Source organism: Sinocyclocheilus anshuiensis, unplaced genomic scaffold (assembly GCF_001515605.1).
Source record: "Sinocyclocheilus anshuiensis isolate Anshui unplaced genomic scaffold, SAMN03320099.WGS_v1.1 scaffold482, whole genome shotgun sequence".
Classification (NCBI taxonomy): domain Eukaryota; kingdom Metazoa; phylum Chordata; class Actinopteri; order Cypriniformes; family Cyprinidae; genus Sinocyclocheilus; species Sinocyclocheilus anshuiensis.
In genome coordinates, this window is record NW_015547676.1 from 1 (window position 1) to 27,083 (window position 27,083).

A 27,083-nucleotide genomic window follows, 5' to 3' on the forward strand; every position below is an offset into this window, starting at 1 on the left:
ACACACACACACACACACACACACACACACACACACACGAGCGAGTTTCAACAACTTTTCACCAATCACATTCCTCGTCTTAAGACACAAGCGTCGCACTGGAGACGCGCTGAATTCAGAGATGTGATTGGTGGACAGTGGACGCTGGACTCGCACTGTTTCTGATGGTCAGTTGGTGCTTATTTCTGTTTTTAACGCATTTTTTAATATTTAGCTTGTCTTAAAATATGAAAAAAAAAGAAAAAAAAAAGTAAAAAGTACCTGTTGTGCCACGTTCTCAACATTTGATCACTACAATTAATTATCACGGAGGTTTTTATTTGATAAAGTGGCCTTTTGCATGCACAAAACTAAAATAAAAGTAACGTTACGAATATGTAGTAATGTAATTACCGTTAAAGTAATGTGTAATGTTACAAATATAAATGCATTTGTGAGTGAGTATATAACTCTCAAAAATAATTCAAATTACTGGCTTCATTCATTCTGTGCTGGAAATGTCAGACTGCTGTCTGGTTTGAAGGAAGTGTGTCTCTTTTAAAAATGCTTTGAAATCACATGCTTATTTTTACCAGATTTGCTTCAAACGTCACCAGAATAATTTCAAAAATTGCGAAGGGATTCTTGATATCTTAAATAGTGTTGCCATGGCAACGTGTCAAACTATAACATTTTTTCTGGCGTTTTTGAGGCAGTTAACATGCTTAGAATTTCATGAAACTCAACACACACATCAGTATTAATGATAGTTAGACACTGGCAAAAGCTCATAAATGGGCGTGGAGGAGGCACTCTATAGCGCCACCTTCTGTCAAAAGTGAGGGGGTTAGTTTTAGCTAGACACCAAAACGTCTACTTAGCGCTTGCTAATGAATGACTTAATCCACCTGTTGCTTTGTTTTTCATCAACAGCCGCTTGCGCCACCTGCTGGTGAGCGACTGACAGCAGCTGAGATCATGCATCGGTGCTCTACTGCTATTCCTGCAGGTCCCGGATGTGCAATGCAGAATTTTAACCACTGAATTTGTGGAAGCGAATTTGGAAAGTGAAATAAAATGGACAGAAATTTGCTTGTCGAATATTATACATCGTATTTTTAAACAGAATGAATATTTTGGAAGTGAATTCTGGAAGGTGAATATGAATTATTGAATTTTTAATTATGAAAATGTGTGAAAGATTTTGAATTGAAATATTCACAGCTTAAATAAACAACTATGTTAAATTTCATGACCTAAAATGCAAGCCCTGGAAATACAAGGCATTAATATGCAAGCACTGTTAATGTAATGCATTATTTTTTTTAGTTAGTGCTATTCAACGTGCTTTTTTGTTTCAAAGACATATGGCATTATCTTTCTTCCATAATGTAGCTTCAAGGTCAAATCTAACCCTAGTTATGTTTTTTGTTGCAGTTGGGGGACCGATAAGTAAGATTTCTGTTTTTGTCAAGTTTAAACTGAGGTAATTGGAGTTAAGCCAGGTCTTTAACTCGTTGACGCATGACTATAGAGATGCAGTCTGGTGAACAGAATCAGGTCGGCAAGCAGTGTATATCTAAATATCGTTGACACAGCAGTGGTACTGAAAACCATGGCAGCAAATAATTTGTCAGAGGGGCATAATGTAAATAATAAATAATAGTGGCCCTAGAACTGAGCCCTGTGGCACACCCTGTCAGAGAGGGACAGTGGGAAATTTATAGTTATGCATGGTGATGTAGTATTGTCTGTCAAATAGGAGGAAAACTAGAATAACGCAACTCCTGAGATGCCAATCTCTGAGAGGCACACGAGTAATAGCTTATGACAGACAGTATCAAAAGCTGAGCTGAGATCGAGTAATACGAGTATGGAAAGACTGCCTGGGTCACCAGAAAGGAGGAGTTCGTTTATTACCCTTACTAGAGCAGTTTCAGTACTGTTGTGAGCAAAAACCTGACTAAAATATATAAAAATGATCGTTGAGAGCCAGAAATGACTGCAGTTGAGTGGCGACAACCTTTTCCATGATTTTTGCAACAAACGGTAGGTTGGAGATTGGGCGATAATTAGCGTAGCCAGTTGGGTCCAGATTTGGCTTTTTAAGAATAGGAGTAACAGCAGCAGTTTTGAGTGAAACTGGAACAGTGGCAGAGTTAAGAGACATGTTTACAAGATGTCAAATTGAAGCAGAAATGACAGAGGTTCAGTGTTTCAAAACGAATGTTGGTGCAGCGTCAAACAGGCATGAAGAAAATTTGGATTTCTGTATTATTTCACTGGGGTTAGTCAAGGAGAAGTTAGAGCATTTGGATAGCCGAGCCTGCTCACAAGCTGAAGTGGTCAGTTCAGCACCAAATGTCCCACCATAAAGCATCCAGCTTACCCTGAAAATGGTCTAAAAAAGCACAGCACAAGTGATCAGATTATTGTAGACAGGTGAAGGACATGCAGGAGGAGCACAGCGAGCTGGTGACATGACCATCAGAGGTCTGAGAGACGTTCCTGCTGTTCCACAAATCTCATGCCATACGCTCAGCTGCTCGACGGCCGGTGTTTAGGCCGCTGATGGAGCTCGGCTCCGGCATCTTCCTTCACCTCCAGCAGTCGTGGTGCTGCTGCTACTCATGCTGGTCCTCACAGCACTGCGTTTACATTCAGTGTGTGGAAGCGCTCGGGGGTTTTCTGCTCTTTCATGCAGTGGAAAACATTTAAAGTGAACTCACCCAGCCGCTCCATGAGAAGGGGACGTTCTTCTGCTGTCTGCTACAGAACATCAACAGTTTTGGAGAAAACACCTGCCAGCATCTGCTCAGCTTTCTCAAAACACTGCACTAGTGTTCAGTGCTGGAGATGATGCAGATATTCAGCCTGTGAAACACCAGCTCAATGCATTTCTGGGTCAAACAGGTTTGTTTGTACAAACCATTCACACGTGTTCTGCTCATTCAAGAATGAGGCCAATTATGTACAAACACTGCAGTTCATCTTTGATACAGATTTAATCCACACTGAATGCTCATCATTTACAGGGGGCCTGACATGCCTGTGCTATTGTAACATTCACGTACATGCACTAAAGTCTTGTGCACATAAACGTCAATAACATCTAACACCACTGGATAAGGAAAAAGTATTGCACGTGAGTGTTTTGAAAACATCCGTAAATATAAAACCATTATTTATCGACAAAGCATTACGAAGCTTTGTGATGCAGTCGCAGTCGGATTTTATACAGTTGGCATCATTTTTATCAAGTTGCTTTGTGAACGTTGCATTAAATTGCAATTACAAAACACTCATGCAACACCCATGTCTCGACCCTTTTAACATCTGCTGTTCAGACAACCAGTGTTTTTCAGTTCAGAAGAATGTGTTCTTGTTTATTTTACACCATGAGGTCTACAAAACAGTCTATTACTAAAAATAATGAGTAAGTATATAACTGCAGTACAAATAAACTACATTACCCATGATGCCATCTTCCCACCGCTCCACAGAGGCAACTGTAGCCATCGACATACTCTCTTGAGTAGGTTATTTCTGAATAAATAATTGCATCGCGACCAAAAGAGTACGTTCTATATAGTATGAATGTTATCTGGATGTACTACATTCGTCCGTAGTATGCACACTTCAGAATCACACTGGAAGTAGCAGGTCATCTAAGTACTTTCTGCCTGCTCTTTTAGCAGTACTGTGAATTCAGACATACTTCTTACTTTTAATACCACCTTATATTAAATTTAAGACCTAAACCTGTAATGGAAGTACACATTATATTACATATATGTAATATTTAATGTGTTTAATGTAAAAAAAAAAAAAATCATCGCCGTTATAAATTTATGACTACGATATACAGTGAGCTTTTCATATCAGCAGACAATATTCCACACAAAATATCCCCACAAAGTACCACATAACTGAGATTTTTGGTGATGTAATAAATTATTCTGAAGCAATATTTTCATCAGTGTTCTATCAGCTTTTACATACTTAAATCTGCATATTTTTTATTTACCTTTATAAAGGCCTATTTTTTTTTTACTTTTTAAATGTATGCATCACCTTTCATGTCAAATTATTACAATATATCAATAAATTCTATAGGGCTGTTACTAATCAGATTAAATCATTTACACTGCAAAATTACAACTGCAATAAATAAGGTTATGAGATTAATGTTTTAAATACATTTATGAATATACAAACAAGAAATGTTGGGGGGAAATGCATATTTTTCAACATTAAGCTGCCAGTAGGTGGCGGCAAGTCACTTAATGAGTGAGTCATTGACCCAGAGGGCAACTGATGTCGAAAAGACATCAAATTGACAGCAAAATTGAAGTAAAAAAACAGGTCAAATATGCAAATCAAACTGACATCAAAAATTTGATGACGTTGATTTAATGTGAATTGAATGCCATGTTTATTGGCCTATATATTAGTGCTGTTGAATGATTAATCGCGATTAATTGCATACAAAACAGTTTTTGGTTGCATAATGTGTGTGTGAGTTCTGTGTATATTTATTATGTATACATAAATGCACACATACAGTACATATATTTTCAAATATTTACATGTCTACATTTACATTCATATAATTTATAAATCAATATTTTTAATATATAAACAACCTGCTTTTCTGAAATGTGACCCTGGAGCACAAAACGGGTCAGTTTCTTGAAATTGAGATGTATACATCATCTGAAAGCTGAATAAATAATATTTCCATTGATGTATGGTTTGTTAGGATAGCACAATATTTGGCTGAGATACAACTATTTGAAAATCTGGAATCTGAGGGTGCAAAAAAATCTAAATATTGAGAAAATCACCTTTAAAATTGTCCAAATGAAGTTCTTAGCAATGCATATTACTAATCAAAAATTAAGTTTTGATATATTTATGGTAGGAAATTTACTAAATATCTTCATGGAACATGATCTTAAACATTTCATCCTAATGATTTTTGGCATAATTTTTTTTTTTTGATAATTTCGACCCATACAATGTATTGTTGGCTATTGCTACAAATATACCCCAGCGACTTAACACTGCTTTTGTGCTCCAGGGTCACATATATACATGCATGTGTGTGTATTTATATATATACATAATAAATATACACAGCACATACATATATTATTGTAAACAAAAACTTTTATTTTGCATGCGATTAATCGTTTGACAGCACTAATATATATATACATTAAACCAATTTCAGTGTGGGATTTTCAGCCAATTACCACTAGAAGTAATCGCCATCCAAACTGAATTTAAAATGATGTTACAGCATCTTGATCACATCTTGACTAATATTTAACCTCAAATTGATATCAAGGTGCCCGCTGGGGAGTCACTGATTGTTCAAAACGCTGAATCATTCCGTAACAAAACACTGCCGAGTGTTGCTTGGAGAATGTGCAACACTTCTGCTGTGATCTTTGATTGGAACTACTGTATATTTGCAATCGTGAGAATATTCAGCAAAATATCTCCCTTGGTATGTTACTGATCTACATCATGTTACGAATAAACTACACATTCTGAATTTATACCTTGGTGTGTTACTTCTGAGTTTCTTTATGTGCTGTTACGCTCATTTTTTTGAAGTCTCTTACGAAGAGGCCTTGATACCAGAAATACACTATCCATTAGCAATCGCCGTTTATGTTGAATGTATTAAAATCAGAAGAATCATTATTTCGTTTCGATGCTTCGCTGGTTATTTTTTGCCGCTTAAGTTTTAATCAGGCTGTTTGTCCGGTCGGGCAAGTAAAAAAAAACATTTTAAAATAGCGCTGGTGGTCAGCTAGCAGTAGCTCGAGCTATATTTATTATTATTATTACTGAGAACATTATATACACAAAGAAGGTTGTTCGACTACCGCGGGGGGGAGGAAAAAACAATCTTCGGTCAGTCCAATGATTTTAAACAGTCATTAGGTCCGTCAGACTGAAGATATTTTAACGGTAATGTGACCAAAAATATTTAAGACCCATAAAATATGAATTTAAGACATTTTAAGAGTTTTAAGGAAACCCTGTATATAGTAGGGAAATGTGTGATTTCAGATGCAGCCATTGTGCTTGTAGATATATGGCCCACACTGACTAGATGAGCACAATATGAGATGTTTACATGAAAAGTAGGTCCCAAATGTCTTGAAAGATTCATCTTAATTGTAAGAACTTTATTTGTATGTCTAATTTTTTCTACTCTTTGTGCTACTACAAATTATTACTAAAACCACTTACTATCTGCACTGAAATTTGAGCATCTTTTTGCTCTTTCAGATTCATTTAATTCCTGATTTCATTGAACAGTTTCAGAGCTGAAGATGAATAAACTGTTCTGGACCGATGCTTTCTTCTGGCTGTTTAGTAGTTCATCATGTAAACTCAAACATGAGGCTGAACATGATTGTGCTTTAGTTTAGACATAAGTATCACAAAACTCAAAACGCCACATTTAATGTTTATTTAAAATATTTGACTGCAGTGCAGTAAAAGCATGATAATATTCCATGTGTTACTATGTCGTATAAAACAGGCATTTTTATTTAAAAACAATAAAAGAGCAAGAGCGCAGAACGAATGAGACATATAAAAGGTTTAGAGAAGTGATGAACAGACAAACCATCAGAACAAACGAGTGATTGTCGGAGTATCTGCTCTCCTCACGCCGTCTCGATCTCACGCAGGACGATGGTTTTGGGGTTGATGGCCACGTTCTTGGTGGTGTTGTGTGTCTTATAGATGCCGATGAGACGGTTGGCCATCTCAAACATGTTGTTCCTCAGGGAGATGATGATGAACTGAGCGTTCTTGGTTTGCTCCTGCAATAATGTGGGAAAATTCAGCAAACGTGTTAGAATTAGGGGGGCAAAAGCAGAAAAGCATTGTATTGATTTTCTGTATAACTGACGGTAGTTTTCCTGAACTTGTTCAAAGCAGCAATGACTTCCTTGTAAAGTTGGTGTACTTTGTATTTCTCTCGCGCTCATGTAACGGATTAAAGCGTTCACTGCAAACGGCAGTGCGTTCAGGAGCGGTGCGTCTGCAGCAGAGCAGAGATAGTTTCTGCACCGAGTTTATGTTTGCAACGCTGCAAGCGAAATTTTCTAAAAAATGTTCAGTCAAAAGATTTTTTTTGCTTTAACCCCTGCAATATAATAAGTCGAATAAGACAAATAAGTTACCAATCATATGAAATTAGTATTAATAAATTAATTTGTACTACAGAGGTGGCACAGAAGAACACAAAAGTGGCTTGTAGGTATATTTTCAGACGTTTAATGAGGCTCAGAGGTCGCATGAGTGCAATTAAATTAATAAATTCATGTGGAGATTAATGTTTTAAATATTAAATATTGAATACAGAAATGATTCAAATAACTGAAATTATACGCTAAAAATGAAACTAAATCCACCAGCAGGTGGTGGTAAGTCACTGATTTTATCACTGAATCATTCATTCAATTGATTCGGATTTTATCACTGAATCATTCATTCAATTGATTCGTCCCAACAGCTGAATCATTCAGGAATGAAGCAAGTGTCTGTCTTTATGAACTGACGGAAAACTTTAATCCCCGAATTGTACTTAACATTATTTTATTTATCCATTATACTGAAGAGACCTTTTTGAATGATGTTGTTTTATTTGTTTTGTAATTTTGAGGTGTTCAGTTGTATTTTGGTTTTAGAAAATAAACGTGATTGCTCTCCTCCCAAATCAACTCTTTCTTGTTTTAGTTTCATGTTCTCTGTGCCTTGCCCTGGACTTATGTCACTTCCTGTCTCTCGTGGTGTTTGTAGTCAGTTTGTAGTCCGTTTGTTCATTGGTTCCCCTTGATTAGTCTCCCCAGGTGTGTCTTATCTTGTTCAGCTTGTTAGCCCCCTGTGGGTATATATAGCCCTAGTGTTTCTTTAGTTCCTTGTGAGTTGTTGAATGTAATGGTTGTCTGTTTGCCAGTCATTCTGTTCTTTGTTCCCTTTGGTTTTTTCCTTATTGTTTGTTCTAGTTTTGCCATGAAACACCAGCACATAGATCCTTGCCTCTGCCTGTTTCCCGCAGCTTCTCCACAACATTACAGTTTTTCACTAGCATGTCTCTTTGAGCCTATATTTAGTATAAGTAAAACACTTAAGTACTGTTAAAATCAGATACTCAGACTTTTACTCAAGTTGTTTTGGAAATGGTGACTTGTAACGTGTAGTGGAGTAATTTTCACTGTAAGGTATCTGTACTTTACTCAAGTATGGTGTGTAGTTACTCTTCACACCTCTGCTTGTGAGACGCGAGTGCAGCAGTTATATTTGTCCGTCTAAAAAATGCACTGAATATGCATCTGTGTGAATGGCTTGGTTTCGGTTCTAACCTAATCAAGATCTTCTATGCATTGAGCTTTTATATTTCTATAATATTTTGAATGAATAATGCAGCAGCGGCGCGTCTCGTGGGCTAGACTAACAAAACATTAAAATGCAACGTCACTTACGTTTACACTTTTTTTCTATCATTATTGATGAAGGTCTACTGTCGATAAATATACCGTACCGTATGATACCGTTTTTAGGGCCCTTTGATTTTCGCGATGCAGAAAACGTGGACGGAATTGCGGAATCCAGTTATAAGAAAGGAATTTACAGTTTAACGCGGAATGTCGTGGAATTTGCCAAAGTTGGGATGCATTAATCAAAAGTAGGTGATTACACTTCAATAAAATCACGATATGGACTAGTGTTTGTAAATATTAAGCCACAAAAAGACGATTTAAATATGAACCCTGTGTTCTGCGTGTCTGTGAATGAATGGCGCAGACGCGTGGTTTCGTTTACTACACACATACTGAAGCGTGTGACGCTCGCGGTGTTTTTAGCATCTGCGGTCTCTCTAATGAGGACATAAATACATGAACAACATCTCCAGAACTGCTCTGAGAGTCACTTCAGCAGCATTTTACCGTTTCATTTGAGTAAAACTAGCCTCATATCATACACACAGAAATGTAAAAGGTATTCACGGCAACCCGTCAAAATAAAAGTTCGGTTTAACTTGAAGACATTGGAACCCTGTGTTCTGCGTGTCTCTGTGAATGAATGGCGCAGACGCGTGGTTTCATTTACTACACACATACTGAAGCGTGTGACGCTCGCGGTGTTTTTAGCATCTGCGGTCTCTCTAATGAGGACATAAATACATGAACAACATCTCCAGAACTGCTCTGAGAGTCACTTCAGCAGCATTTTACCGTTTCATTTGAGTAAAACTAGCCTCATATCATACACACAGAAATGTAAAAGGTATTCACGGCAACCCGTCAAAATAAAAGTTCGGTTTAACTTGAAGACATTGTCTGGCAGAAATACATTACTATTGTCCAGCAGAATGCACGTAATTTTACTACTAAAATTATTAAAACCTTTTTTTTTTTAAATATATAATCATATTTCTTCAAAGGTTTAATTGTAATTGTAAATCCCCTTTATTTGCCAAAAAATTTAATTTGTTTAATTTTCATTAATGAAAATATAATTAAAATTATTGTTTTATGCCTTCATTTCATAACCAAAAAAATATTGTAAGAATAACTTAAACGTGTTTTTATGCATTCAAATAATTAAACCTGCTAAAACAGAATTTGGTAACAATAAAACATAAGGTGGAAAAACAATAAAACATTTCATAGGTAGGATTGGGTATCGAAAACCGGCTCTAAATATCCAAGAACTGGGTATTCAATAAGATGCGTGCATTTAGATTCTGCTTAACGATTCCTGCATTCGCATTTTAATATGATTTCACTGATCTTGACTGAATATATTTAATAACTTTAATCTACATTTTATTTATGAAAAGAAAACTATGCAATGTTTTACAACTTTTAATTACAGTTTCTGTACCTGAACTTTGGTTCAGTTGTATTTATGCTATTGCTAATTATTATTTTGTTCCGGTTTTATTACTGACCGTTTACTTGTCTTTAACACTTTAATATTTGAGATTTATATTAGTCTAGTTGTTTTTGCTGCGGTATTTTTGTTAAAAGCAAAGGCAGAAGTTCCTCTTGTAGGCCTAAATGTTCTGTAGGCTGCTGATTTTTGCTTCAGCTGCAATAGAATGCTTTGTAAGACGACAGAATAAATGTTTGACATCTGTATGTTTGACTTCATTTACTTTATATTGGATTTTTCTTATTGGAATCGAAACTAGGAATCGATAAGAACGATACCCAACCCTATTCCATTGGGCCCTAAACGTAATTTCTGTTAAACTTTTAATAAATTGATGTTAGGTTTAATTATTTTAATTAATGAGACATGCTTTTTGATTTATAAAATATAATTTAACCATTAAAACGGAGTCCAGAAAAATTAGCGGAAAAAAATTAAAACGGAAAAAACTGAATTTGGGAAAAAATAAAAAAGGATTTCATAGGGCCCTACATTTTATTGCCCAGGCCTACTAAATGCTAATGGACTTCTACTAACTGACAGATTTCCACTAGTATATTTAATTCAGTATTGAATAATAAAGGGTAGGCCACCCGTAGCCTGCCTGCGGTGACATCTCAGAAGACATCGAATGCTGAGCAACAGTTTTGTGTTCACTATAGAGAAAAATGTCTGGTCACATCATGTGAGTGTTAAGAGCCTTAACCGCAGGAAACAAGGCAGGTAAGTGTACATACGTATATGTAGCAGGCCACGATGGAGACGTTCTTGAAGTCGAGGGCAGCGTCGATCTCATCCATGAAGTAGAGCGGCGTGGGCTTGAAGTGATGCAGCGCAAACACCAGCGCCAGAGAGCTGAGCGTCTTCTCTCCTCCTGACAGGTTATAGATCTTCTTCCAGCTCTTCTTAGGAGGACGCACACTGGGAACGCACAGAAAACACCAAGCTGTCACGAGGATGGCTAGACTGGGACCATACACATCATTCACTCAACAGGTCTCACAAGAGTAAGACTTTAAAAAGTCTGGTAGCGTGTGATAGTCAGTCAGTGCGCGACGGAGGCATAGTTTTTCCTCTATAAACATTTGCAAGCCTAGTGTAGGGCCCTTTTAAAATCATGTTTATTTTTCCAAAATTCAGTTTTTGTCATTTTAATTTTTCTAGACTCCGTTTTAATGGTTAAATAAAATTTTATTAATCAAAAAGCATGTCTAATTAATTGAAAAAATGAAACACACAATTTAACAGCAATTTATTAAAAGTTTAAAAGAAATTGCTTTTTTCTCAAATTCGGTTTTATTTTTTACCAAATTCTTTGTTTTCCATTAATTTTCTAGATCCAATTTTAATGGTTTCATTAACTTAATTACAAGCATCTCTAATTAATTGATTAAATAAAAATTTTTTTTTCACATTTATTCAAGTTAAAACAAACCTTTTTAACTGGTTGCTGAGAAGTCCTTTAAGTTTCTGTTTGTATATGATGTGACAATAGTTTTTTTCTCAAAAGAAATGGCAAAATGCTCATGAAGTGACAGTTCTAGAGATCATGTTCATGTGTTCATGTACTCATCTATTGAGGCAGCAGAGGATGAAATCACCGTGCTTCAGTATGTGTAGTAAACAAAATCGCATATTTACACTGTTTGAATCGTTCCCTATCCCCTATATAGTGCACTATGTGCCATTCACTGTACAGAAAATACTAATCCTGCAGGATTAGTATTTTCTGAAAGAAAGATTAGTATTTTCTGAACAAAATGCGCTTCGGATTCTAGAGAGCATTTGATTGGTCAGAAAGTTTGATGAGAAGCTGAATTATGAGGTGACGTCCAAAAAAAATAGTTGATCCATTTTGGCCGAAGTGACGAACTGTAAGCTATGCATGCTTATATCTTCAAAATGTGAATTTTGTCACTGTTTCAGAGCACACTGGATTATAGATAACCTTAAGACTAACATATTGATACTAACACCCAAAAAACACACACACACACACACACACACACACACACACACACACAGTCAGTGGGCTGACGCCGTCATTCATTGGCTGACCACACCGAGTGGATCTCTGGTACCTTCTTCTTGAACTCTGCGATGGCTCCCAGGTTGGGCTTCATGTTGGAGCAGCGGTCCTCCAGCAGAGCGATCTCGTTCTTGATGACGTCTGGATTGCCGATGTCTTCCAGCTGCTCTGGGTTCAGTGCAGGCAGCTCTTCTTCTGGAGCTCCATCGATGGGGTGCAGCGACAGCCTGCTGGCCTAAAACACACAGGACTGTGAGCGCAGAGAGAAGACGGAAGCACACAGGCCAGTACGGGCTTCGACTGATTTAAACAAATAACACACAAACCACCCCATAGGCGAGCAAATCAAGATTGGTCTGGCTCAGGAAGAGCCTGCAGCACATGGCACAGGAATCAAACCCAATTAATTCAAATTTGATGTTTTGCCACCATTTAATTTTTTTTCACAATTTATATTCTAAAAATAACTTTTTAACTTGAGCGCAGCATTTTTAGAATGCCATTTCATGCAAGAGACGCGAGCGTGATGGTCAAACACGACCATTAAACGCATGTTTACATAGAAAACTGGAATGAAAACCCTGTGCAGAACTACTACTGTACGATATTTCATGTTTGCATGATGCTGTTATTTTCCGTTTTGACAAAACATTTAGAGTTAATAGTAGTCCACTGGTGTTATACTTTGTCATTTTGAATCTGAATAGCCTTGACTTTTTATTTTTGCATTTTTCTTATAATTTTGGAACCTATGATGCGTTTCAGAAATTTGTACAGTATGTGCCTTCATATCCCATGCATCTTTTCTGTAAAGATATTGTGATTTGTTTTAAATTTAAACTGCATGTGTGCTGCACTTGAAATAGAACTTTCTTTAACTAGATGGTTAAGAAGTAGTTACTTGATTCATGTTGTTGTTACGTTTTTTTTATTGACTTAAAAAAATAAATAAAAGGTTTTATATTTTGCCATATCACCCATCCTACCCTGCGGTCACACAGAACAGAAAACAGCAGAAAAGGACAAATGATACATGGAAATGAAATCCAATAAAGTTAAAAACAGACACTAAAGCTTGCTTAAATATCTCTCCTATGAAATTAGTCTACAAAGGGTCTTAAGGGAACTTAATGAGTGAGCTACATGATTATACATTGCTAGCTAAACATTACATATAATGCATCAGCTAAATCTCTGGGAATATACAGTCAATAGTCTGTTTCCAGATGTGTGTGTGTCTGTGGCTCAGTACCTCTCTCTCCCAGTGTTTGATCTTGTTGTGGCACTCAGCGATGGCCGTGTCGATGTGCTCCACCTTCAGCCGCACACTCAGAGACTCCTTCTGCAGCACATGCTCCTGCTCCTGTAGGGCCTTGATCTGCTGCAGCACTCCTCGATGCTGCTCCTGAACCTCCGGCAGAGCTTCCTACACACACACACACACTCAGACATCAGCACCGAGCGTCTTCACGTGTTCAGCGTCTGAGAGAGAGGATGAGACAGAAGCACCTCAGCCTGCTGGTACGTCTGCATGATCTCTCCCGCCGCCTCCTCCAGCTTCTTCAGCTGCTCCGTCAGCTCCTCCATCAGCTTCTCATTCTCTCCCATCTCCTTCTCCAGCTGAGACACGCTGTCCTCAGACTTCTTCAGATTACTAACACATCAGAAGACAACATTCACTTCAGAAACGAACCGACTGGCCCTCTACAGAGCTCGGTTCCTGATGCATCCTGGTGTATGCCATGCCTCATCTTATTCGTTTTTGTTAATAAACGTTTTGTAAGCTAGTTTGTCATTGTATCCTACTGTTTTATTGTTGTCGTGCTTCTTAATTAAGAATAACAATGAATCCATATTTTGTTTTAGTCTTAAAAAGAGAAAGGTGTGTAGATGTAAGTGAAAATGATCTCTTCTTGTAAAACGTGACAAGATTGCAAATTTGAAAGTGAAAGCATCCTAAGCCTGCGCTTATAACACAGCAAAAGAGGATCTCCCGTTCACAAAATTCAAATCACAAATAATACTACTAAGAAAAAAAAACAATTTAATTGCGACCAAATCATGTGCTCGTGCGACCAACTGAGAAAGTGGGAAGAATGAGTCTGGAGCCCTGCAGCAGCATACAGTATAATATGCAGTGCTGCTTTACATTACATTAACATTTAGCAGATGCTTTTATCCAAAGCGACTTACAAATGAGGAGAATAGAAGCAATCAAAACTAACAAAAGAGCAATGATATGCAAGTGCTATAACAAGTCTCAGTTAGCTTAACAGTACACGCAGCAAGGTTTTTTTTTTTATTATTATATAATAAAAAGAAAACTGATAGAATAGAAAAAGAATAGAGCAAGCTAGTGTTAAAGGCCTTTTTTGCTTTTGTTAATTGTATAATAAATAAAAAGAAAACAAATAGAATACAAAAAGATTAGAAAAGCTAGTGTTAGGTTTTTTCTTTTTTTTTTTTTAAAGAAAACAAGCAGAAAATGAATAAGAGTGCAAGTCTAAAAGGGACACTTTTTTTTTTAAGAATATAATTAGAATGCTAGAGTTAGAGGGTCAAATATAGATGGAAGAGATCTTCACAGAAGATTCTTTATGGAAGAGCGCTCTCCATTTGTCTCATTTATCTGAAGGGTTTATACCATACTTTTACATCCAGTTGGTGTAATTGTGACTCAGACCTCTTTTCAGATGTGAAACTGCCTCAAGTAAATAAAATAAATTATCTCAGGATCAACATTAGTGGCAGTGATTACTGACCGTCCAGCAGTCTTGATGGCCACCTGGGCTTTAGTGATGGCTGAGGAGCACTCGTCCAGCTGTGTGTTGATCTGGTCCAGTTTGTCCTGCTGGGCCTTCAGCTTATGGCTGTTGATGTCCACGATGAGTGTGTGCAGCCTCTTCACCTCCGCCTCCACCTTTCCTGCTTTAGTGGACTCTGCCTCAAAGTCTTCATGAAAAACAAACAAAAGAGACGCACAGATGGACCGGCCAACACATGAGACTGTGAAGCAGCATGCTTTTTGTCCATACAATACTGTCCAATGTTGAGTAGACCCCAATGTTCCTCAGAATGCCTTGTGTTTTCAGAAGAAAGTCATGCAGATATGGACTGACAGGACTCAGTGAATGATGTACAAACGCACCTTTCCTGTAGACCTCCAGGCTCTTCTCCATCTGTTTCTGCTTGGCTTTATCAGGAGCAGCGGAGATGACGTTGGCCTCCAGGTCTTTGATCTGAGTCTTGAGATGAAGCTCCTGCTCGGTCAGGCTCTGTAACACACATCACAGGTCAACCGAAGCCAGGGCTCTCACGTTCACGCTGATGTTTTAGCTGTGCTGTCTGACCTGGATGGTGGCCGTGTATTTCTCCAGCGTATTCTTCATGTCTCTCAGCTCACGTCTGGCTTTGTGCACCTTCTCCTCCAGCTGATGCTTCCTCTGCTGCCAGTCCTGCAGCTGCATCAGCTCTTTGTTCAACTCGCTCTCCATTTTATCCAGCTGTGCACAATCACACATCTTTAGCTAGTGATGCACCAACCGAAACTAAAGTTTTCTTTGTGTCGAAAACTGGAACTGAAAATGTTTATTTAATCAAATAATGGATCAAATTGAAAAATAAAGTCCAATAACAACAGTCTTGCAAAAAAATAAATACAAATAATTAAATTGCACATAATAGTTTTAAAAGTGCCACTGAACGAGCCGCATCTGGAAACACGTCCTGCGGTGCTCCACTGAAGAAGAGCCACATAAGTCTGAGTTATCATGTGATCTGACCTGCTCCTGAGTGACATCAGCACAGACCGAGGAGCCCATCCGGCCCTTCATCACTCGTCCTCCTCCTCCAGTCATGGTACCTGAGGGTGAACGTGAGAGCGAGCTCATTACTGTCATCCAGACACACACATGTAGAGCCACGTGATTCCACAACGCAGACAGAATCCAGTCAGAAAAATGGAATTCGTATAAATCTTCACTACAACCTGCCAAAATAAAAGTTTGGTTTAACTTGAACAAATTATAACAGAAATATTACTAATTGTACAGTAAAATGTACTTCTCAATGTTGTTAAAACAATTATAATACAATTTTAATTTGATTGCATTTTAAAATAATAAATTTCATATTTTATGCCTTCATTTAATTAACATCGTTTCAGATCATTAATTGGTATTAAACCAAATCCAAAAATATTAAAACTGACAACACAGAATTGCTGAAGAAATAAAGCATTTCATAAGGCCCCAATTGTTAAACTTGTTAATTCCAGTGTTTCCCATACATTGATTTATTTGTGGCGCCCGTCACAATATCAAAACTGACCGCCACAATAGATTTCCCAAAAGGCTTTGACTTTGTTGAATAACCATTAACATTGCACATTTCAAAATCGAATGTGGGTGTTTTTATATCACTGTATTTCTGAAGGAAACCGACTGTCTTCAGGAAATTTTCGATGTCATTTTCATTTCATCTTTCATGTAATGTCTGATAAAGCAGCGTTTGCGAGCGCAGCACTGCTTTGTGTACAGCGCTACCGGGGAAACCTCTATTTCTCTCGCTCCAACAGCGCCTCCTGCTGGCAGAGAATGAATTTGCATATACATGCCGCCACAGACAGAGTGCAAGTCTGTGGGAAACACTGAATTAATTTAATTCATTAATAAGACCTTTAAAACAATCCACAAAGAAAGAAAACACAGGAACAAACATTTCATAAGGCCCAAAAACTGTAATTTTTGTTAAACTTTTGATTAAAAAAAAGAGTCATGAATTTATTAGACCTTTTGATTACTAATATTTAATCTTACCATTAAACATAATCCAGAAGAACTGAATTTGGGAGAAAAAATATATTTCATAGGGCCCTAGAATGTAATTTGTTATTTTTTTTAATTAATTGTTGAATTAGATGCTCTTTTTGATTACTTGTATTTATTTTAACCATTAAAACGTAACCCAGAAAAACTGGAGCTGAATTGAGTAGAAACTAAGAATGCGTTCCTAGTGCTCTAGAGATGGGAGTAAACGGACCGGCCTGCTCGATGATCTGCCCCTGCAGCGTGACCACCCTCCAGCGCTTGTCCTTCTGGAACGCCACCCGCGTGGCCTGCTCCAGGTCTCTAGCCACCAGCGTGTCCCTGAGAGCGAAGTAGAACGCCGGCCGCACGCTCTCGTCCTTCACGCGCACCATGTCAAACAGACGAGGGATGCTCTCCGGAGTGGAGATGGAGCCCATGCTCTGCTGCCACACTTTCATCTGAACAACACCAAACACCATCAGCACTGGACTCCAGCTCTGAAATGAGGTCCAGCAAGCAATGTCCTTTCCTCACCTTGTCTAGGCCGATGAATGTGGCCACACCGATGTTCTGGGTCTTCAGGAACGTGACGCATCTCTGCGCCGTGTCAATGGTGTCCACTAAGATATTATCCAGCGAGCCGCAGCTGGAGGAGATGGCCACGTCGTATTTCTCATCGACAGCTCCCAGATCACCCTGTTGAGAGGAACATGACCCTGTTTATCTACACAGAAAGGGTGCTTCTCAATATCCCTCGTTTCCTCTGACCCAGAAACCGATCGAGCTCGGCCATCTTGTAGGACATCTCAATTCTCTAATTACACATTAACATTTTGAAATGCTTCACCGTGGTGTACAATTCTTGCTTACAGAAAATTCATATTTACATAACCCAGAACTTTTGCAAACTTTTATTGTATTTTGCTTTAGTAAAAACTGTGTTCTTGCAACGGTTTATTAATTATTATTGTTGTACAGGACAAAAATGTATGCCAAATTACAACAACTGTAGTAGCATAGTTGCAGAATTATATCAAAGCACAAGAAAAAGAAAGAAAATTAAACAAATTGTAATACTATACAACAAATAAAAAGCAGTTAATAACTGAGAATAATTAATTGTTAATAATAACAACTGGTAATATTAAAAAAAATGGACAAATGTGGTATTTTGTGGAGGTTAAAAGTATTACAATATAAACGATTATCTCTAATGTTGAAGAATCCCGACATGCAAGCTAAATCCAGCGGTGTCGGGTCATCATTAATCGACGACGCTTTGAAGTGACGCTAAAGGGAGCGAGGATATATAATTTCACTCCGTGTCCTTCCCTCGCATCCCGAAGGGTGGAGCTGAGACGCGAGGAAAGGAAACGAGGAAGCACAAATAAGAACTGAGAAGCAACCAAAGACGTAAGGGACGTACCAGCCGTCCCAGGATGCCCGGGATCTTCCCCGAGCGTTTCTGCTGCATGAGGGAGTCCAGCACTTTGTTGCGGCTGCGGTTTGTGGACAGAGAGCTCTTGGCTTCAGCCACCTTCTGTCTCATGTCTCCAACCTGCAGCCGCTTCTGCTGGTCCTGCTCAGAGATCTGCTCCAGCTCCTGCTCGTCCTGCAAGACAAGCATACAATCTCACAACCAACGCCACATACATCCACCAGCTATGTCTTTCTAGGGTCCAGTCAAGTATTTTACACAAATCTGATAATCATACACTGCCCTTCAAAAGTTTGGGATCAGCAAGATTTTTAATGTTTTTTGTTTTTTAATGGAGGCTCTTCTGCTCAACAAGGCTGTATTTATTAGATCAAAAATACAGAATGAAATATCATTGCACTTTCTAGTATTGGTTTCATGATCCTTCAGAAATCATTCTAATATGCTGATTTATATATCAATGGTTTGTTAAAGCAATAAGCCCCGTGAAGCCATGGTTTACAGTGAATTTATAACAGCTAAGGGGCGTTGTTAGGCACGTTATGTCAGTTATTCCAAAAAAAATTATTACGGTTAAAACGGTTATTCCATATACGTAGTAAGGTTTCACAGAATAAAACAGAGCAAATAAAGTGTAATGATATTAATAAAAACAGTATTCTTCCACCAAACAATGTAGCTCCTCAGAAACAGTTGTGGTTGCTACAAAGTGGTTGCCGAGCAACACACAAACGTAAACAAAGGTGTATGTTACTTTGTAGAGTCATTTACAACAGCTTCGAACGTGGCTCAGCCAATCAGAATCAAGGACCGGAACTATTCGCTTTATAAATATCAATATATCACTGTTGAAACTTGTACTGTTTAATATTTTTTTCGGAACCTGTGATACTTTTTTTCTTTGATTCATTGATGAATAAAGTTAAAAAGAAGAGTATTTATTCAAAATATAAATATTTTCTAGCAATACAAGTCTTTATCACTTTCATCACCTTGCTGAAAACAAGTATTAATTTCTTAAATAAATAAATAAATAAATAATTTACTGACCCCAAACTTTTGAATAGTAGTGTATATTGTAACAATTTCCATTCTGAATAAACACTGTTCTTTTTGACGTTTAAAAGAATCCTAAAAAAAAGCATCACAGGTTCCAAAAAATATTAAGCAGCGATAACTCTTTCCAGCACTGATAATAAATCAGCATATTAGAATGATTTCTGAAGATCATGTGACACTGAAGACTGGAGTAATGATGCTGGAAATACAGCAGAAATAAATTACATTGTAAAGTATATTAAAATAGAAAACTTATTTTAAATTGCAATAATATTTCACAAAAATACATTTTTTTTTCCCTGTATTTTTGATCAAATAAATGCAGCCTTGATGAGCATAAGAAACGTCTTTAAAAACAACATGAGAAATCTTGCGGAGTCTTCACACAGACCGTCTTGAGCTGCTCCTCACACTGAGGTATTCTGACGTTGAGGTGCTTGATGGCGGCTCTCCTCTCTCTCAGCGTGTCCACAGCCTCCTGCAGAGCGTCTTTGGCCTGGTTGAGCTGGCTCACAGCCGTGTTGTGCTGACTCAGGTAGATATCCGACAGCTGCCAAAACACGACGGTCTGAGCAGCAGACGACACACAAATACTAAAGCATCAGGCATTATTCAGGCTTTTAGAGGGATGAAAAGGTCTCACTTCTCCACGCCCTTCAGCTCCTCGTTCTTGGTCTTCATTTCTTCTGTCAGCTGGCTGCTTTTGTCACTCAGTTCCTTTGTGTCCTCCTGAATCTGCTGTTTCTCAGCTTCTTTGGCCGACACGCGCTTCTGTAGATCATGCCTGCAGAAACACAACTCAACACGTCACTCTGAATAACCAAACATTCCACATCTCTGATGGAGCAACACCACAACGCCATTACTAAGGACCTAATTCACTGCACACAGTGTGAAATCATTGAGTTTGTAGTATGCTCTGAACTGAAGCTGTGTCACTCAGAGTTGTTCACAGGGGTGCGTGTGTCTTACACGTAGAACTGACAGAGCAGGTTCCTCTTCTTAAAGATGTCATTCTCTAAGCTGAGGAACTCCACGGCTTTATTCTTCTCTCCCTCCAGAGCGCTCTTCTCCTTCTCCACCAGCTTCACTCGATTCAGCTGCACACAAACACACATACTACAACTGACACGGTTCACGAAACACAGCAAAATCACGGTTTACCTACAGGGTGATTAGATATGAACACCAGTGCACCAGTGATGATGTCCTTCTCCAGCCGGTACCATACTGGCTGCTGTAAATCAAAACGAGGTTCCTGATCTTTCTAATATCATGATGATCCTCACGTAAGCAGAGGCACAGAGGAACCCAGGGTTCAATCTCACCAGACGATCCACTAAATCTTGCATCAACTACAATTGACACCAAATAAGACTTAACAAAATTCCTCTTCAATTCTAAACCTAAATTTGGATTAAAGCGTTAAAAAAAAAAAAAAACTCAAGAGTATCAACAGAACAAAACCATTTTCTCAGAAGAGTAGCACTATTGCAATCCAATAAAATGTTTGACAGACAGTGAGCTCTGCTGAGTGTAAATGTGTCTTGTGTGTCCTGCATCATGTGTAATTCACTTATTTTAAGAGCTAAAGTAAATAAGGTAAATCTTCTGTGCAATCCTCGTCTGTGTTAAGCAGCATAGTAGGGCTGGGCGATTTTATCGATTAATTTGAATGTAATGTTTTGCCACGATTGAATATTTTTGAATAGAAATATTACCAAACGTACGAATTAGACACTTAAACAACATGCCAATAATAACAGTAAAAAAAAAAGAATGAAAAACATGCAAGAAGATGGGAGTGAAGTTCTTTTAACTTGAGTGGCGTGTTTTTAGAAAGCCGGTTCATGCCATGATTGCATAGAAAAACAATGGAAAAGCAGCACAATCGAATACAAAACCTGTAACTACTACTGTATGTCTGATATTTCATTTTTGCATCATAGTGACAGGCTGAAAGCTGCTGTTGTTTTTACAGAACATTTATAGTTAATAATAGTCTACTGGTGTTATACTTTGTCATTTTGAATTTGAATTATCTTGACTTCTGAGATTTTTTGAAGCATTTTCCTCGTATTATTTCTGAGCATATAATATGTATAAGACAAGTTTGTACAAGATGTAGTTTACATCATGTTGACAACTTCATGTGTGCTGCACTTGGAACAGGATTTTCTTTAACTAGAGGGTTAAAATAAAGAAAAAGTTACTTGAAACATGTAGTGGTTACATTTTTATAGTAATAAAAATCATTTAGTTCAGTTAGAGAACAGACACTACGATTAAAAACTGAGCAGATCAGATTTCATTCAAGAGTGAAGCGAGACAGACAAGAGTTTCAAACCACATGCAAAAGCACCTGTTTTAAAAATATTTTGGATTTTGAAAAGCCTGTTGACTTCTGCCATTTATCTAAGGTGATATTGGAAATTTTTTTAAAACATTCGTTTCTTATTTATTGGTTCCACAATGTTTACTGATCTTCAGTTTTGTATACCTAAACTTTGTGCAAGTTACTTGTTATTTTACATTAGGCATATAGCATGGTGTATTTTTATTTGTTTTGTTAATAAAGGTTCTATGTTCTACGTTGTATTTTGTTGTTGCTTGAATTGAATTCATGATGACCTCTGAGACTCGTTCAGTAGCTTGGATTGAATTCAAGCAATTGACGCAGAATTGCCGCGAATTTGAAAGTGAAAGTAAAACGCGCACGGCTCTTTTACAAGCCATTTAAAACGCATACGGCCGCATACGATCACATGCTCAGTCAGTATTGTTGTACCTTCTCTCCGCGCTGCTCGTTCAGTAGCTCCACCCGCCGGCACAGGATATTAATGGGCTCTTTGAGACGACAGGAGCCGATGATGTCCTCCAGGTACTCCAGCATGCCCTCATCGTGCTCCGTCTGTCCTTTGGGCTTCATCATGGCAATCTGCTCCACCTCGCCCTGACAATGACACGACACAACAGCACTTACACACACACACAGAGTCTGATGCACCTCTCATCTCCACACAGATTTAATCAAGGCTGAGCAGTGAGATGTTAAACAGTCCCTACATGTCACCTGCAAAAGAATCTGCTATTCTGTTGCAAAAGCAAACAAACATGGAGTAATACAAAAATACTAGGGATGCACGATATTATCAGACAGATATCGGAATCGGCCGATAATGGGTTTAAATGTAGATATCGGCATTGGCCCGATATGAAAAAGTATGCTGACATGTCTTGCTGATAAGATGAATACATTAACTCGCATGTGCTCAGGGTGTGCTAGCGATTAGATCACGTCAGCAGTGTGGCTCATTCTGGAAGCAAAGTTTTGCCTGAACGGTGATTACATTCACTGTTGTAAGATCGCTGCATTTAAACTGAGAAAGCAGTACAGAATGCGTTCGGTGTGTGATCGAGTAAACAGTAATAGCACGTGCAGTGGGTCCTCACGCCCCTTCGGTAATGAGTTTTAATCTGTAGGGGGCGCTGTTGGCCTACTTCTAATAAAATGAAAGCAAAATACACAAATAACATTTAGACGGTTTCTGATTAAAGCAGTAATTGATGTCATAAAATCATGAGTATGTTTTGATTTAAAGGTCAGAAGCTATCGCATACATGAATAAAAAAACAAAAAAAAAACAAACATGACACTTGTAAATTAAATAATTTTATATATACTGATTTATTCATTAATGTGTAAGATGTTATATTTTTTAAACAAATTATGAGCTTTTCAGAATTTTTACAACTCTTTTGCTTTAGACCATCTACAAATGTTAAATCTTAAAATAAAATGTAAAATAAAATGCAGCGATTGATATATAGTTTATTTAGTTATTTTCAAAGCTTCAATGTACTGTGAGTCATTATAAAAGAACTTCATTATTATTTAATTCTAACAAATAAGTTCTTGTAAAAAAAAAAAAACTAACCAAAATTACAAATAATTTGCTTATGATTTCCACACACGAGAGACTTGGTGTTTTTTTTCCAAACTAGGGCTGCAACTAACGATTATTTTGATAATCGATTAGTTGGTTGATTATTTTTCTAAATCTTTTTTATTTTATTGACAAAAAACACTATTCCACATTCTGCCTAATGTCCTTCAAACAAACGTGCCAACTGAATGCTATGAAAACATACAGTGCTTAATTTATTAGACCCCCTGTCATAAAGAGAAAACACATTTTAGGAATCCGTCAAAAAATTGTTTAAATAAAACATTTTTTTATTGTCATTTATTGGGCAAATAAACTTAAACTAAATAGTATTTATTCACATAACAAAAACGGCCTCCTATGCCCTTCATAGCTTGCATTCTTGCTGGCATTGTTTATGTACTTTTTGACTGCAACTGGGTATCTGAAAAAAAAAAAACACTATAAAGCTCTCTGCCTTTCTTTCATAGATAACAGCAATAATTATATTATAGCATTAGAAATAGCCTACTACTGTTACTAAAGAGCTTACGCATATTGGAGGACTAACCCATACAGAAAGCTAAAAATTACTTTGGTAATCACCAGTACTGTTAGTTTAGAGCAGCAGTGGCACAAACCATAATTTGTTAAAAACCTTACATACATTTGTTTAAATACATTTAAGCATTGTATATAGTGAATATAGTTTAAAACTCTGAATTAAGAATTAAAAATTAAAATAATAAAGATGATAAAGACGAATAAAATCAAACTCAGTGGTAACCAATAGGTAAGAGTAATGTTCTGCAGGAACACACGTTCAACTTTGATCACAGTCACGTCTTACTGTCATTTCTTTATCCTATTAAAGGCAGTTATGAAGCGTCTGATATTTATATTCAGACAATTACACGCTGTTATCCCCTTACAGTTCCTACTCTCATAAAATACTCGCAATGCATGTTGACCTTTAAACCTTAATTTAACTTTCAACAACAGATATTTAAGCACAATGAATGTTTTTGTGCTGATTATTAATTGTCTCTGTTTTCCGTCTGTCTGATGCGCGTGTACGCGCCGGCGTACCGACGGAACATGCTACTAGGGATGCACCGATACCACTTTTTCCAGTACTCGCCCGATACCGATACGTTTATTTTTGGTACTTGCCGATACCGAGTACCGACACTGATATTTTTATTGCATTTGTAAATTTTTATAATATTGGGTACAGAAACCAAAAGGGTATGTATAATGTTAGTTGGTTAACTTCATTTATCAAATAGATACAGTCAATTTTTGCGCCGAGGATGCACACGCATCATCTGTTAAAGCGCCTGACAGGGCAAGCCATTACGCTAATGCATTAGCTAAAGCTTAAAATAAAGAATTCTCATGTTTTGGGCAGCTTGGATCACATAACTCTCCCGCAGCATCTCATTCTGTTGCCTACACTATTTTAGATGCATTCTGTCCATAGAAATGCGTAATTCAGAGCTGTAATTTGACGCAACTGGCTGAAGTTGGACATGCCGTGCTCTGTGGGCAGACCCGATTAATCGATAATGAGAATCGTTGTCGACGATTTTCATAATCGATAATTGATTTTATCGATTAGTTGTTGCAGCCCTATTCCAAACAAAAGGAAATATATCGGTATCGGCAATGGTTATCGGCCAAAATTATTTGAAAATATCGGCATATCGGAAAAAAATCCAATATCGTGCATCCCTAAAAAATACTAGATATAAATTATTTTAATCATGCACAAACCCTTATTGCACTGCAATTAACCATTAACCAGTATTTCCCATTAATTAGTACCTAGACTGTGACAACCCACCACAGTTCATATGAAAATTAGTGCCGAGCAATGATTAATCACATCCAAAAATATATTTTATGCACATGTGCATGCTTATTATGTATATATAAAGACAAATAATCTATATATTTTTTAAATATTTACATGCATATATTTATATTCATATTTTATAGTTAACATCACAAACCATAAATTATTTTTCTTCGATATATACATGCATGTATGTATATTTATTTATATATATACACACATACCGGTTCATTCCGAATACCGGTGTTTATTTTTCTTATATGAATTTTTAAAATACCACAATACCGGTGTATGTCGTTTAAACAACGTTCGGAACACTGTTTGAGAGGGGTCCCTTTTCACTGGTGCAAGGACACAGCTGTATGTGTTACTAAGCGTGAAAGTTCCGAAACTGAAGCTGTAGAACTAATAGAACGTGATGACAAAGAAGAACTCATCCACAATATCCACATTGACCGCCACAAATATCCACCACCCCTGCCATCAGCTCCCACGTCTCACACACACGAGCGCGACTTTAGCACTAGATTTAGCAACTTTCAGACCCTTTTAGCGGCTTTTTTCCATAGAATATTCATACTGACAAACCTAGAGACTTTTTTGGATAAACCTTGGCCATCGTTCAGATTTCGCCAGTGCTGTCCCGCGAACGCGAGGTCTCTCCTCTCTCGGCGTCTGTTCTGTGCAGTGAGCGGCAGAGAAGCAGTGCACTCAGTTGGCCGCACCGCTGCAGACTCGTCAATAAATGAGTACAAAACATTGTTTCCAAGCACCTGTTGCTTACTGTCTGTTTGGAATTATAAATATGAGCATAGTTCGTCTGCCAATATCATGCACTTTTTTTTTTCTTTTTTAGTTTGTTACTCAGACGCAGGCAGTGAGCTGCATGAGACAAAAAAAGTAATATAGCCAAAACCACTGCATAGCCGCTCTTTAGTGTAGATGCATGTTGATTTTATCAGACGCGATTATAAATTAGAGTGACTCCTGGTTAACATGTATTAATGGGTCTTTAGTCACTATTTAGTGTGGAAATTTTCTACAATATTCACTCATCATGACAGTAAAATAGGGCATTCTAAGTCAATCTCTATTTCCTCTCTCAATCAGTAGAAAATGTGGTTAACACCCGGTCATGCATTAGTGATGTGTCGTTCGCGAACGAGTCGGCTCTAAGAGCCGATTCTTTGTAGTGAACGAGAGGAGCCGACTCCCGTCGGGGAGAGCCGAATCTTCAGCCGGAGCCTTCTATTTTACACCAATTTAGCAATTGTGAATGGTTTGTGTGTTGGCAAGCAATTTTTTATTTAGTGTTTTCATAACAGCCTTATTTTTATGCATTTTTTCGTTACAAAAAAAAATAAATAAAAAATACACAAGCGGCTAATCACATGGGAGGACAAACTAGGATCATACCATTATGTGAAAGAAGAAGGGACACACGCTCCGGAGATAGCGAGTGTAGTGGTACAGGCCAGGTACACAGAGCGACAGAGAGGGACAGGGGAGCCGGATTTAAATGCAAGCGCGTTGGTTAAGGTAGGAAGACACTGCAATTTGTTGCAACATCGGTCCCCTCAGAGAGAGTCTTCTCAAAAACAGGACAAATAATCACAGAGAGGAGAAATCGCATCAGCACATCCAAGCTGAGGCATCTGATATTTCTGAATGCCAACCTGCCCTAAAGACTAAAGTGTTATTATAATTTTGAAAAATACAGTGATATAAATTTTTGGTCATACCACCCAGCACTACATCACATAGACTGACACATACCAGAGCTGGATATTCTGGGGGCTTGGAAGGATGTCGTATGTGGACCTAATTAGGAAGCTTAGTCTAGCAGGGTTCCCACTCTTTCATGAACACCAGATTCAAGGACTTTCAAGGACTTTTTAAAGCACCATTTATTTTATATCAAGCACCTATCAAATTCACACCCCAGCATATGTAGTGTTATGAAAGACCTTACATTACTTAGTTCACTTACACTAAACATTTACATAAAACATTT

General features: G+C 37.6%; 1 protein-coding gene across 1 annotated transcript in view; it reads right to left on the reverse strand.

Annotated features, from left to right (window-relative positions):
• Window positions 1-6,473: 6,473 nt before the first annotated feature.
• The window catches only part of LOC107702994 (structural maintenance of chromosomes protein 4-like), a 37,422-nt gene continuing 16,812 nt past the window's right edge, over window positions 6,474-27,083 (reverse strand). The window contains exons 6-21 of the mRNA XM_016505483.1: window positions 22,074-22,238; window positions 20,258-20,385; window positions 19,929-20,069; window positions 19,677-19,878; window positions 18,215-18,400; window positions 17,323-17,484; window positions 17,021-17,246; window positions 15,763-15,842; window positions 15,331-15,483; window positions 15,129-15,255; window positions 14,743-14,932; window positions 13,490-13,634; window positions 13,233-13,406; window positions 12,010-12,215; window positions 10,689-10,917; window positions 6,474-6,830 (exon numbers count right to left, since the gene is read on the reverse strand). Of these exons, the coding sequence (XP_016360969.1) occupies window positions 6,672-6,830; window positions 10,689-10,917; window positions 12,010-12,215; window positions 13,233-13,406; window positions 13,490-13,634; window positions 14,743-14,932; window positions 15,129-15,255; window positions 15,331-15,483; window positions 15,763-15,842; window positions 17,021-17,246; window positions 17,323-17,484; window positions 18,215-18,400; window positions 19,677-19,878; window positions 19,929-20,069; window positions 20,258-20,385; window positions 22,074-22,238 (2,673 nt within the window). The 3' untranslated portion in view covers window positions 6,474-6,671. The remainder of the gene's footprint in view (window positions 6,831-10,688; window positions 10,918-12,009; window positions 12,216-13,232; window positions 13,407-13,489; window positions 13,635-14,742; window positions 14,933-15,128; window positions 15,256-15,330; window positions 15,484-15,762; window positions 15,843-17,020; window positions 17,247-17,322; window positions 17,485-18,214; window positions 18,401-19,676; window positions 19,879-19,928; window positions 20,070-20,257; window positions 20,386-22,073; window positions 22,239-27,083) is intronic.